Below are 13,018 nucleotides of genomic sequence, written 5' to 3'. Positions count from 1 at the left end.
TGTACCCTAGCCTTGGCGGCCTGATGGACACCAATAGACTAGCAAATTAATCATGAAGACCTGCGCAGTGTAAGTGCTGAAAAAGTTATATGTACAACCAGAATGGGGGATGGCTGCTTGGAAAGCCTGTATTATATGATCTTGGGCATGTCATATAAGTTCTTAGAGTTCTACAATCTTAGCTCTGTATAGGACACAGCAAAGTGTTTAGATTTATAAACACATATTAATGCCATTAAAAACATAGTTCCTTAGGAGGAAGCCTAACATAAGACTAGTATTGTCCTTAGACCTGATTCTCTCAAATCTAGGTTAAAAACAAAAACCCACCTACCCCTCCAGCCTTCAGCCTGGATTTTCCCTTGAATAGTTGGGCTTATGGGCAGGTAGGTGGTGAAATGGATAGAACACCTGAATTTGGAGTCAGGAAGACCTGAGGTCAAGTCTGGCCTCGGATACTTACTAGCTGTGTGGCCCTAGGCAAGTCACTTAGCCCTATTTGCCTCAAGTTTCTTCATCTGTAAAAGGAGCTGGAGAAGGAAATGGCAAACCATTCCAATATCTTTATCAAGAAAACCCCAAATGAGTCATGAAGAGTCAGACATGACTGAAGTAATAAAACAACAAAAGGTGAATTTCTACAAAGAGGACATCAGATAATGTCCTGACCACTGCTAATCTTTTTATCTCAACCCATGTGGTGGGGCTTGGGGAAATGATCATGGACTCCACCCTTGGAGGATCCATTCATTCACATGTTTATTGAATGCTTCTGTCTCCTCCCTAGTTCATCCTTCTTTTTCATGGCTCTTCACAGTCTCTGTGCCCTTCAGCTGGAAAGGAGAAAATGGCAGATCTACCCTGAGTCACCATGCGTTGACATGAACTTGTTTCCTTCTTCACTGAGGAGAGTAAATCACAATGATCTCTGTCCTGTGATGGCGGTTACCTTGTTCTTGAAGTTTTTCAGTTAGGCCAGCCTCTCTCAGTGCTGTAGGGCCTTCTTCCACCCCTCCTCGTGGCTGAGGATTTGAAAAAAAATAATATATTCAGATGTGAATCATTTTTATATCTTAAGTCTGTAAAGAAATGGATGTCACCTGTTACATATGATCTTTTTGAAATACTTGAATCGAAAGGGCTACATAGACTACATATACTATTGCTTGTATATAGAGGTTTACAGGGTGTCTCCCTCAGATTGCGAGGTCCTTCAGGCTAGGGATCTTTTTTCCCCCCACTATATAAGATTCATTTTTTTTGGAGAGTGAATAGTGAAAAAATTTCTCCAAAGATTTTATGTGGATATATAAATATAACTCAACAGATAATTAACTGAAGCCAAAATAGATGTGACTGAAAAAAATGGTGCAGAGGTGATTCAAGAAATTTCATACAAATTATACTGTTCTGTAGGAATCCCTTCTAGCTGTCAAGGTAAAAGGAAGCCACAAAAAGTAACAGACTGATGTGTTTGATTAGAAGCACACTGGGTTACTTACTCAGATATTCCTTTATGCTTTGGGATGCTAACAAATGAAACCAGAGCAAGTCTACTTTGTCCACAAGGGGGCCCTCTTTTCCTGCCCTAGGATGCAGAACAGAAGTACGTGTTTCTTGGACCCGTAAGATAAATCAGTTTCTTCTTTCCACACTTGTAGGTGATAAAAGTCCAGATTTGAGATTCAGGAGAATTCTAGCTTCTTCTTCTTATTCCTTAAAACTCATGAAAGGTACTGTTACTAGATTTCTTTCTAGATCAGGGATCCAAACCTATGAACTCCTCTAATGTTTTGCCTTTCAGAAAAATAGATTCCACCCCTAGCTTCTGACTCTGATAGAGGAAACTTTTATCCTTTGATTTAAAATACATAAGATGAAATACATAGGATTACAAAGGATCCAGTTGGATTGAAATGTAGTTGTCAAAATATTTAAGCAAGTTCAAGGTCTCTATTTCCTTATTTTATATCTTGTTTTTCCAAGCCCTCCTTTTCAGACCTCTAAGGCTATGCTACTGAGCAATCTGCTTTTAGTAGCTTTGGTCGACAAAAACATCCTGTCTTGACTATAGAAATCAACCGATCATCCAACCAGCAAGTATGGAGTATCTCTTATGCACCAGACACTATCTTAAGCACTGGGGGTATAAAGATAAAATCTAAAATTGCTCCTGCCCTCAAGGAGTTTAGTTATGAAATGTGTAGAAGATAATCATTTAGCAGGCCAGCCCTTCTCTGTGGTAATCTAGATTCACCCTTAATGAATCATTACAAAAGGAAAATTCTCATCCCCAAAACAAACCAGACTAGTTTAATTGCAGGTGGCAACCTATAGTAATAAATCCAAACTCACTCTGCCCTCAACACACACACACACACACACACACACACACACACACACACACACACACACACACACACACACACACACACACCCTCTTCCCAAGCTCCCTTCTTTCATTATTTTTTCTGTCTACTGTTTCTAGCCTATAGAATATAGCATGATCTTGAAGGCAGAAACTGTTTCACATTTGTGTTGGTAATGACAGCACCCAACCCAATGCCTTGCATATAACAGAGACTTAATAAAAGCTTGCTAAATTGAATCTAATAATTGTCTCCCTTCTTTCTCCTCCTGCTCACTTCTTTCTTCCCATGTAGTGTCAATCTTCACCCTTTTCTCCCTTAGTCGATGACTGATTGTGAGAGGAGCCGAAAAGCAAAGTGCAGAGATAGTTTCTTTGTCTTCTCCTACCAGCTCACTGTGAATAAAGCTTGAAAGAAAACAAAGAGAGAAAGGAAAGGAAGAAAGCTGTTGCCAATAGCAGGAAAAGGAGCTGATTTCCTTTAAATTATTGTGGTCCTTGTGTAATTTATTCTTTAGCTTCTGTTTCCCCTGCATCAGTTGATGCAAATCTTCCCAAGTTTCTCTGAATTTTTCATACTTATCTTTTTTATGACATGAAAATATTCCATGTCACTCAAATACCACCATGGTTCATATGCAATATACTTCTTTGTTTACAAGGGAGAGTTCTCTGAGGAGCAGGAGGAGTCGTTAGGAAAAGACACTTGTGTTGGAGATTTTTTAAAATTTAATAGCTATGGCAAACCCAAAACCCAACTGATCAAAAAAACAATCAAAAAACAAAAAACAAAGCAATTTATCTAACCATTCCTACTGCCTTGTCATTCTCTGCCTTCTCCTCAGCTCTCTCAAATCACTTGAAGGACCATCTAGATAAAATTTTCCTTTCACCACCCACTACATTCAATGTAATAATGAAGACACTGGAGGGGAGCAGTTTGCTATCTTCATACCTTATCTCTCCTGGTGGAGCAAACTACTCTCCATATAATGGACAGTCAAGAGGGTATTGTTCACTCATTTTGATGGGGTGCTTGGTTACCTGTGCTTGGACCTCAATTCTAAAAATCATATTTTTCTTTAAAAATCACATTTCTACAAGCTGCAAAACACTTTGCTAGGTAGTTTCTACCCCACCCAAGGACACAGCCTGTCTTAGCAAAGCTTTGATCTCTCTTTCTGCTACAGTAGCCAGTTGCACCTATAGAATCTGTTAGTTTGAACCAGCTGTGTACTGGCCGAACTGGCTAACAACATTTACTACTCACTGACCAATCGTATGTATCCTAGACTTAGACATATGTATACTCCCTTACATTTATCTTGTCTAACAAGACGTTGATGAGAGCAGCCTAGTATTACTTAGTCTGTCCTGACAGTTAGTTGACTTAGTGACAACCACACCTCCACGTAGCCCCCACCTTGGGCTATTTTCTGATGAACTCTGGGTAAAAACCTGCAGTGGATACTAAAAGTACATGTTCCTTTAAGAACTAACCACTCCTTAAACACTCCCTTTTCCCACCCTAGATCACCTAGTCATCACACTTGGCACATGTTTTACTATAGAATATCCTATATAAACTTTACTTATACTCCATTCAAGTCACCGGTTTCCTAAGAACTCTTGCCAACTGAAAAGCATGATACATTTTTACCTTGGCCTCAAGAATGCTTGAGTCTGTGAATTCATTCCAGGTAGCCTGCCCCTGGTACTACAGTCTTTGAGAGACTTCAGAATTTCATCCGTCTCATTCCCCTTCCCAGCCTTCATCAGTTTCAGTCATTTCTGACTCTCTGACCCCATTTGGGGTTTTCTTGGCAAAGACACTGGAACGATTTGCCATTTCTTTCTCCAGCTTATTTTACAGATAAGGCACTGAATCAAACTCAGTCAAATGACTTGCCCAGAGTCACATAACTAGTAAGTGCCTGAGGCCAACATTTGAACTCAGGAAGATGAATCCTGCTGGCTCCAGGTCCAGCCTTTTGTCCACTGTGCCACCGAGCTGCCCAGGCTGAAAAAATGCTATAACAATATTTCCCACACCATGCCCTTCTTTGGCTCTGTGAAGAACAGAGCTGTTATGTGAAACGATGTCAAACAGGCAACGAATTCTGTAAGGATAGTGTCACAATTGGGCTCCAATGAATTTTTTTTTAACAAGCAGTGTTTGTCGATTTTAAGACAAGTTTTGTCCACAACACGTTAACAGGGTTATAAAACAGCATGGGTTCAGGCAGCATTTTGTGGATCTTCCTTTCAATAAAGGAAAAGAAACTTTTAAAAATCATGTATTTTAATGTTTGCATTAAACTGATCTCAGTGCTACATATATTCACTAAGTTCCTGCTATGAGCAAAGCCCCGTGTTTGGTGATTGGACCCAGGAGTGCTGGAGATACAAAGACAGACTCTAACCTTGAGATGTTTGCATGCTACCATGAGGCCAAAACCAGGTACAAAGGTAAGTAAACTTCCAGTAATTTGAGGACAGAGAGAAAATTAGCAATGGAACAGATTTCAAGGGAGTAGATTACAGACAGGCTTTTCAGAGTCAGTGACATCTCAACCAGGCTTTGAAAAGCAGGATATAAACTTGTTTTGTGTTTCAAAAGCAGAAATCCCAAAGTTTAAAAGGAGACTCTCAACTGAAGTTTTTTAAACAACAAAACCACCCCCTAAACTTTCCTTGGCCAGAGAGGAGCAACGTTCTTGCAAATGAGTTTATGTCTGCTTCAAGGAAGTTGTTGACATGAAATACCAATTGATCAAATGTCTACTCTTGTTTGTTCCACTGGAGAGAAAGCTACCGCTTTGTTCGTAAGTGTATCTTTCTCCCTTCTCTTCCCCAGCCCACCCTGTTAAACCCTATCCTATTATTGGGTAGAAGTCAAACAGACAAGTTAATCAATAGCTATTTATTTTGTTGGCTAATGGTGTAGAGGTGAGTGAGGCCAATTTCAGAGCTGACAATGGTTCTTTGGCCTTGTCCTACTCTGTCCTGAATATCACACTGCCAAATTAGAACTAGGTGCTCACACTATCCTCTCCCATCAAACTTCATTGCTGCATAATGATAACACTGATTTAATGGAAGGTGGACTTTTAGCATCACTCCCATAGCTGGTGTGTACACAGCAGGGGAATGATCTCATACGGTGACATGCAGTATGCTTGAGACACAGGAAACAAACTCATATTGTAGGCACTGGGCTAGGAACAGCAATTACTCATTTTTATTCTGACAATCAGCATTAAGACAAGCTCCTGTAAAACCAGGTTGGCTCTTATTGTCATCCTAACTTGTTTCACCAATAGTCACCTAAACTAGATCTCATTCTCTTTTGTTTTGGTCCTATTATGCACATAATATCATGTAGTACTGGTTTTATATAATAACATAAGATTATTTGATTCAAATGTGGTGTGATAGAAAGAGTACTGGCTTTGAAGTCAAAGGAACCTCATTCAAATCACTTCTCTTTCTGTGTAATTCCCTATGAGACCTTGGGGAAGCCATTTCACTCTATCAGTGTCTCAGTTTCTGCAGCCATAAAATGGGGGAAGGGATGTACTAGATGATCTTCAAAGCCTCTTCTAGATCTAAATTCCAAGAAACATGTTATCCTCTCCCTGCTAAACTGTAAATACCTCCCTCATATTCTGTGCTGAGGCTTTGGTTCAGAAATACTGTAAGCATTTAATCACAAACACAGCAAACATTAATATAGCACTTAAAGTTTGCAAAGCACTTGCATTTGAACCCCGCCTCCAAAAAAAACCCAAAACAACTCTGTGATATAAAAATAATCCAGGTATCATTATCCTCACATTAAAAATGAGGAAACTGAAGTTCAGAGATGTAAAGTGATTTGCCAGTGGTTACCAGGCTTGTAAGGATAAGAAGTAGGAATCCAACACAAGTTTGCCTGACTGAGCTCAGGTACCCTGTAGATTGTCAGAGCAGAGAAGACTCCGAGCAGCTCGCCAAGATGAATTAGTGTTTCTTTGGATCCTGTCACTCTCTGACCATATAATAATAAGAAAAACTGACCTTTTGGCATCAATTTGAGACTTTCAAGGTATTTTATATACATCTATTTCAAGATCTACAACAGAAGATACATTTATCTCTCTGCTCCTTCCCCTCCACCCTTGATACCCTGACTGCTTAGCACTGGTCTGAAGAAGTTACTTAGGATGGGGAGGGATAGGGCCAAGTGATCAGAAGCTGAAGCTGGACCAGGGATAGGAAGGACAAATTCCAGGGATGCTATAAGCCACTCCCAGGAATTAGGGTTGGGAGAAAAACCACAGAACTCGTAGAACTCGCTTGAATGCACCCAGAAGCATTTCAGCTATGAAGACATTAAAAGTTGTCCGTTTGCTTACTCTATTTTGTATAAAAATGGTTTCTAAATGGGGTGGGGGGAGTACAATACAAGTGGAAACATATTTGTGAACAAGTCAAGAGATTCTAATATACTTTTAACAATGCTGCAAAAATGGTACAGCTTGGGGTTAAAGGGTAGGGTAATGGATTCTCTCTTTAAGCTGTTATCCTTTTATTTAATAATCTCTTTCCCAAGAAGTCTTTTCAACAAAGAAAACTCTTCACTTTTGTCTACTGCAAAGTTCTATATAAAGATGAGTACTTCTCTCCCCAGGACTAGATCATATCAACTTAAATTAAGTTAATATTTCTTCTCAAGGAAAATGAACAGATACTCTTCACAACTTCAACTTCTTCCCTTCCTTCCCGATAATTTGTTCTAAAAATGTAGTTAATTGATACTTATTATATTTTGCTTGGTCCCAATGCTTTCCTTAATTTCTTTTCATCTCTCATTCATTAGAACCAATCTGCATGGTTTAGACTTCTAATTTGGCAAGAATCACATTTACTTGCTAAAATATAGCATGTTTTTCCTTTTTTTTTTCAAATTTCAAAGTTAATCAGTCCCATTCGTTATTGATCTTTCCCTCTTGGATCCATTTGTGTTAGGGATTTTTCCCCCTTCCCCAACCAATTTGCTGACATCTTCTTTGGATCAATCTACTTTTGCTAGGCTGTGCCCAGCCCCCCAGAGCATAGGGCCCATCACCCATATATTTGTATTAGTGCTAATCTGCCCCAGCAGATCTGAAAACTAGTCAAATTACTATTAGTTGACTGGGAAGTCAAGGCACTCTGGTAGATTGATGATAGCATGTCCACCCACAGGAGCCAAAGTTGGCTTATTTAGTTATTTCGTTTCCATCTTTCATGTAAACTGTTCCAGGAAGCAGCCTAACAGAATTATGTTTTGTGTTTTCATTAGAATAGGCTGGGTTTTTTAGTACTTTTCCTAATATGATACCATGGAAGGAGAGCTACATATAGAGTCAGAGTACCTGGGTTTGAATTCTGACTCTGCCATGGCCAAGAACAAGTATTTCTACCCCACCCCACCCCAATGCCCCAGGCTTTAGTTGATTTATCTTTTAAATGAAGAAGCTAGAAAGCTAAAAAGGTTCCCTAGAGTTCTAAATACATGATCTCAAGGAACCCTCCTGGTTCTGCAAAATATTCCCTTTTTCTATTTTGTGACTCTCCCTACCCTTTGAAAAAAGAATTATAGGGGTATCTGAAAAGTACAGAAATAATTTTGACTGTCATCCACATACCCTTTTAGCAGGTTCTATTACTTTCTGCACTTTATAATCTTTGCCAATATTAAGCTTGGTCATGAAAAATGCAAGTTATAATTGAGAATTCAAAATTTTTTTTTAAGTCCCTGATAAGTAGGGAAAACCATTCAAGCCAGGGAAAAGGGACTGAAGGACCCTTAAAAGTAAAGAAATATCTTTTTAAAAATACCTTCACTTCTGAATATTACCTTCATTTTTTCTTCCCTCTCCCTTGAAAGCCATTCCTTATCTAATTTTTTTTTTTAAAGAAAGAAGGAAGGAAGGGAGAAAACAGAAAGAAGAAAAAGCAGGTCAACAGAACTAATTAACACATTGAGATAATTGAATAGTAAATATAATATTCCACACCTATGATCCCCCACCTCTGCAAAGAAGGGATAAAGGAAGGTGCATTTTTTCTCCTCTTCCTGGTCATTAATATCTTTTAAGAGAAAGCATCACATGAAAGTGTCTTTGTTATTTGATCTTCCTGTGTTCATTCTCAGCTTTTCCTGTCTTAATTTTTCCCATTTTAATTAGTGACCGAATATCTGAGTTGAAGTGCAGGTAACAACTGACTATAGGTTTGTATAACATTTTCCACATGATCAGAGATAGTGTTTTTGGAAATTCACAGGGCAACATGTTCTTGTTACCTTGTTAATACGTTACAAAGTGGGAGGCAAGGAAAGATAGTTCATGTAAGGTGTCTTGTCCTAATAGGAGCTTAAATAATAAGTGGATAAACCACACTATAAATCTTAAAGTACCATATGTAAATATTATTATTATTCAATTGAAATAGAAAGGAGACAAGTGACTTAACCTCTCTGTGCCTCAGTTTTCTCATCAATAAAATGAGGAAGTTGAATTTGATGTCTTTCAAAATATCTTCCAGTTCTTTATGATTCAATTGTCGAGTGAGATTATAATAAAGCTCCAAGTGGCCAACTGAATATTAGGTTACTGTTGGTATTTTCTGAAAAGAAATTCTATTGTTTGATAAAAGATTCCATCTACATGGTAACTGGCTAACAGTTAACAATTGCCATTAAAGTTCAATGTCAAAGATAAATCATTTAAACTCAAAAAAATGCACTATGTATAAAGCAATCACTCTAAAATTATGCAAATTGATAGTCTAATTTTGACTTACTTTATGAGGTTTTCTAGGCATTGATTAAATGACTAAAGCCAGCATTTTCTAAACTAAAAAAAAAAACCACTTTAGTATGGAGAATTAAAGTGCTAAAATTTCATTGCAATTTAGATGAAATTACTTATTTTTCATTTCTAAACCACCTGATCACCAAAAACCAAGAGAGAGATCCAAATATAATTAACTTTGGCAGAGATCAGAAGCAGTTGAATAAGCTGGGCTGTGACCCAACTCCAAATGTTCCACAGAATTAAGTGACTTTTTGATAATAACTCTGCAGGTCTACATAGCCAGAGACCATCAAAAGCACCAGACATGTATTTTAAACATTAAAAAACATTTAACAAAATCCATACCATAGCTATACATTTAAAAGAATGAGAATGACAAATGAGGCTGTTTACCTGTCCTTTTGAGAAAGGAGCTCCGATGATCCCAACTGACTTTGGCTTGGAACTCATACTGTCCTGATCCTCCTCTTATCTGTATTCCAAAAGGACAGACAGGTAGTTCTCCCTGTGCCAGCTGCAGCTCTGAGTGATAGAGGGCACTTTAGGCTCCATTTATAATAGGGTTGAGGCTGTTTACCTTTATGTTGATGAGAAAGAAACTTCTCCCGCCTCCAGAACAGTAGGATTCCACTTGTGTCAACAAAATTCCCCAATCCCAGCTAGTTGTCCTTGAGCTCACCATAGACTGGAATGAACATAACTACAGGAATCTAGCTAATTCAAATCATCCTAATGAATTTTTACCCAGCAAAATGATTAGCTATGCTTTCCCAAATAGATAGCATGCACTTGTTCAGCACCAAAGAATCTGATGAATCAATTTAACAGACATCTCTTTATTACATTAATTAATTAATTAATTAAATTTTAATTTAATTTATATATTAAACCTTATTAAGTACTTATTTAAGCAAGATATTCAAAATACAAAGACAAAACCAGAATAAATTGTGGCCCTCAAAGTGCTTGCATTTTTTCCAGTCTCTTGTTACATCTATAATATATAGTAAGTTATGACAGGGGCAAAAGCGAGATCCAGGCAGAATGTTCTAGGAAATATTGAAGGTGAAGAGCTTACTTTGAGGTGGTGGGATCTAGGAAGGTATTCTGGAGGAGGTGACCCTTGAGATGAGCCTTGAAGGAAGAGGATTCTGAAAGGTAGACATTGATCCATCAATCAACAAGTATTTAAGTGTCTGCTATATGGTGGGCTATGTTAGGTCCTGGGGATATGAGTACAAAGAGTGAAATAACCCCAATCACAGATCACAACAGGTTATAATCTAACGGAGGAGAGAAGAAGCACACGTAAAAAAGTGCACCTATTTAAATACAAAGCACTAGTAATTGGGAAAAGATAAAGAGAGTGCATTCGAGGATTGGTGTGGGCCCCCGGGGGGGGGCGGGGTGAGGTGTGTACCCCACTAAAATCTTGGGATTCAGAGATGGAGACTGGAGATAACACTTCTGAATTTTAGAAACAATAGCCCAGTTTCTGTAGAATAGAATGGACAAAGCATGAAGGGGAGTGATGTCAAATAAGGCTGAAAAAATAAATTAGAGGTGGATTATAAAAGCCCTTAAATGTCAGACTAAGCACTTTTTATTTTACACCATAGGCAACAGAGAACAATTGAAAGTTTGTGAATGAGGGAATGACATTATTAGGCCTGGGATTAAGGAAGATTATTTTGGTAGCTATGTGAAAAATGGATTAGAAAAACCCAAATCAAAAACACTGGGAGACCCAGGGGATACAGGTCCAGATATAATAGGGTGGGGTCTGGCTGAAGTAGGCAAGAAACAGACATTGAAATGGAAAGCCAGTCTTCTGCTACAAAATAAACATTCCACAGTTTAGGAAGAGTTTGATTGCATTTGAATAAACCAGGAGACAAAGAACTTGCCCCAATGTACCAACTACACTCTCTCTCCAGGCACTCATCTACATGAGATTACAAGAGGAATCTAGAGGTCTGAGGTCTAGAGGACTGAGTTGGGACAGATTACCAAACATAAAGATAGAATCCATTACTGAGCAAACTGACTTTGAAAGCAAGATTCCTTCCATATTCTACCAGGAGATCACAAGCCTCCTTAACTGAGTCATTTAGGAAGTAAAAGAGAAGTTTCTGGCCATCCTAGACAGTCCTAATTGAAAGATCACAGCAGCATTTTGCTAGTAAGAGTAGTTGGAGATGATAGAACCCTCCAACTTAGACAGCAACCAAAGGTGGTTGGAGAATGAAGCTTGCCCATCAAAGAGGAAGCCACGAGACTCTAGCAGATGGATTGTCTACCACCTTGAGAAAAGTCTTGCAGCGTTGTGGTCTGCCTGGTCAAGGCTGGCAAAGTGGCCTTCCTGGTGGAGCTGAAGAGGCAGATTCTGAAGCAGCATCAGTCCTGTGGCCAAGTGACCTGTTTTTGTTGTTGTTGTTCAGTCATTTTGCAGTCATGTCCAACTTCTCCTGAGTCCTCCTGGCAGACATACTGGACTGGTTTGCCATTTTCTTCTCCAGCTCATTTTACAAATGAGGAAACGGAGGCAAACAGAGTGAAGTGTCTTGCCCAGGGTCACTCAGCTAGTAAGTGTCTGAATCCTGATTTGAATTCAGGTCTTCTTGACTCCAGGCCCAGCTCTCTATCCACTGCTCTACCTAGCTGCCCAAGTGACCTGTTTGGCCCAACCCAACATCCAAGCAACTCACCCACTTGTCCAGTCCACCATCAACAAGGCCTGTCAGGAACCAGAAACCAAGAGATCTGTTCGAACCAGCCTGGCTGCAGATTAGTCTCTATACTCCAACGCTCCATTTCCTTTCCTCTCACTTTCTTAATGTTTTATAATCTGAATAGTGAGTGATCTGATCATACAGATGGAACTTCTCTCTCCAAAGTGACTAAGAATCTCTGTGTGTCCCAGACTAGTGGCCTCTTCTCTAACTTTATTCATCTTGCATCGTTTGACATACTTTCCCTGGTTTTTCATGAGACTGCTTCATCCTGTTTTCCTGCCTATGTCATTACTCTTTCACAGTCTCCTTTGCTGATTTATCATTTATGCCAAACCCACTAATTGGGTGTATCCTCAAGACTCTGTCTAGGTTTTCTTTTCTTTTCTCTCTATTCTTTCTCTTTTGGCGATTTCATCAGCTACAGTACATTTGATTACCATCACTGTGTCGATTACCCACAGATCTACATGCCCATCCCAAATCTCTCCCCAAAACCACAGTGCAGCATCACTAATTGACTCTAATGTACAATTTCAATTAAATATCCTATAGGCACCTCATACTCAACATGTCCAAAATAGACATTTTCTTTCCCCTGCCTCCGTCTTCTGAGCTTCCCGTTTATTCTTGAAGGTAATACCATCCTTCCAGTTACCTCAGGATTATCTTTAACATCTGATTCTCACTCAACCCAGGCAGATGCAAAATCATTACAAAATGATTTCCACATTTTATAGCAATCTTGTAAAAATAAGAAGCACTAGTACTATTAGCTGAGACTTGAAGAAGACAAATTGCCTATGCTTATAAAGCTAATAAATGTTAAAGTCAGGATTAAAATGAATGTTATTCCATGTCTAGTGTATTTTACACTAATACCAAGCTATCTCCTAGAATTTGCTTAGTTTGTGTCTTGTCTATAGGCATGAGAATGGAACTTATAATTTCAATAGCATAGAGAACTTCCAGGTGAGAAAATTCCTTTTTCCAATGCATATCAATATCATCTCTGCAACTTGCAGTTTTAGGGTAGCCTAGAGCACTAAGAGGTTGTCGTTTGTTCAGGGTTA

General features: G+C 38.8%; 1 protein-coding gene across 3 annotated transcripts in view; it reads right to left on the bottom strand.

Moving 5' to 3' along the window:
- LOC140526801 (arginase-1) overlaps positions 1-13,018 on the bottom strand; it is a 28,519-nt gene that overhangs the window by 7,942 nt on the left and 7,559 nt on the right. Inside the window, exons 2-4 of one of the 3 annotated variants that reach the window (XM_072643341.1) lie at positions 10,292-10,364; positions 9,607-9,735; positions 950-1,022 (exon numbers count right to left, since the gene is read on the bottom strand). In XM_072643341.1, the coding sequence (XP_072499442.1) occupies positions 950-1,022; positions 9,607-9,663 (130 nt within the window). In that variant the 5' untranslated portion in view covers positions 9,664-9,735; positions 10,292-10,364. Of the gene's footprint in view, positions 1-860; positions 1,023-1,502; positions 1,579-9,606; positions 9,736-10,291; positions 10,365-13,018 lie in introns of those variants that run through there. The other 2 variants (XM_072643343.1, XM_072643342.1) reach the window with 2 other exon arrangements.

The sequence above is a fragment of the Notamacropus eugenii genome, chromosome 2, assembly GCF_028372415.1.
Source record: "Notamacropus eugenii isolate mMacEug1 chromosome 2, mMacEug1.pri_v2, whole genome shotgun sequence".
NCBI classification, from domain to species: domain Eukaryota; kingdom Metazoa; phylum Chordata; class Mammalia; order Diprotodontia; family Macropodidae; genus Notamacropus; species Notamacropus eugenii.
Note: the sequence above shows the minus strand (reverse complement) of the source record. Positions and strands in the feature narration are given on the sequence as shown.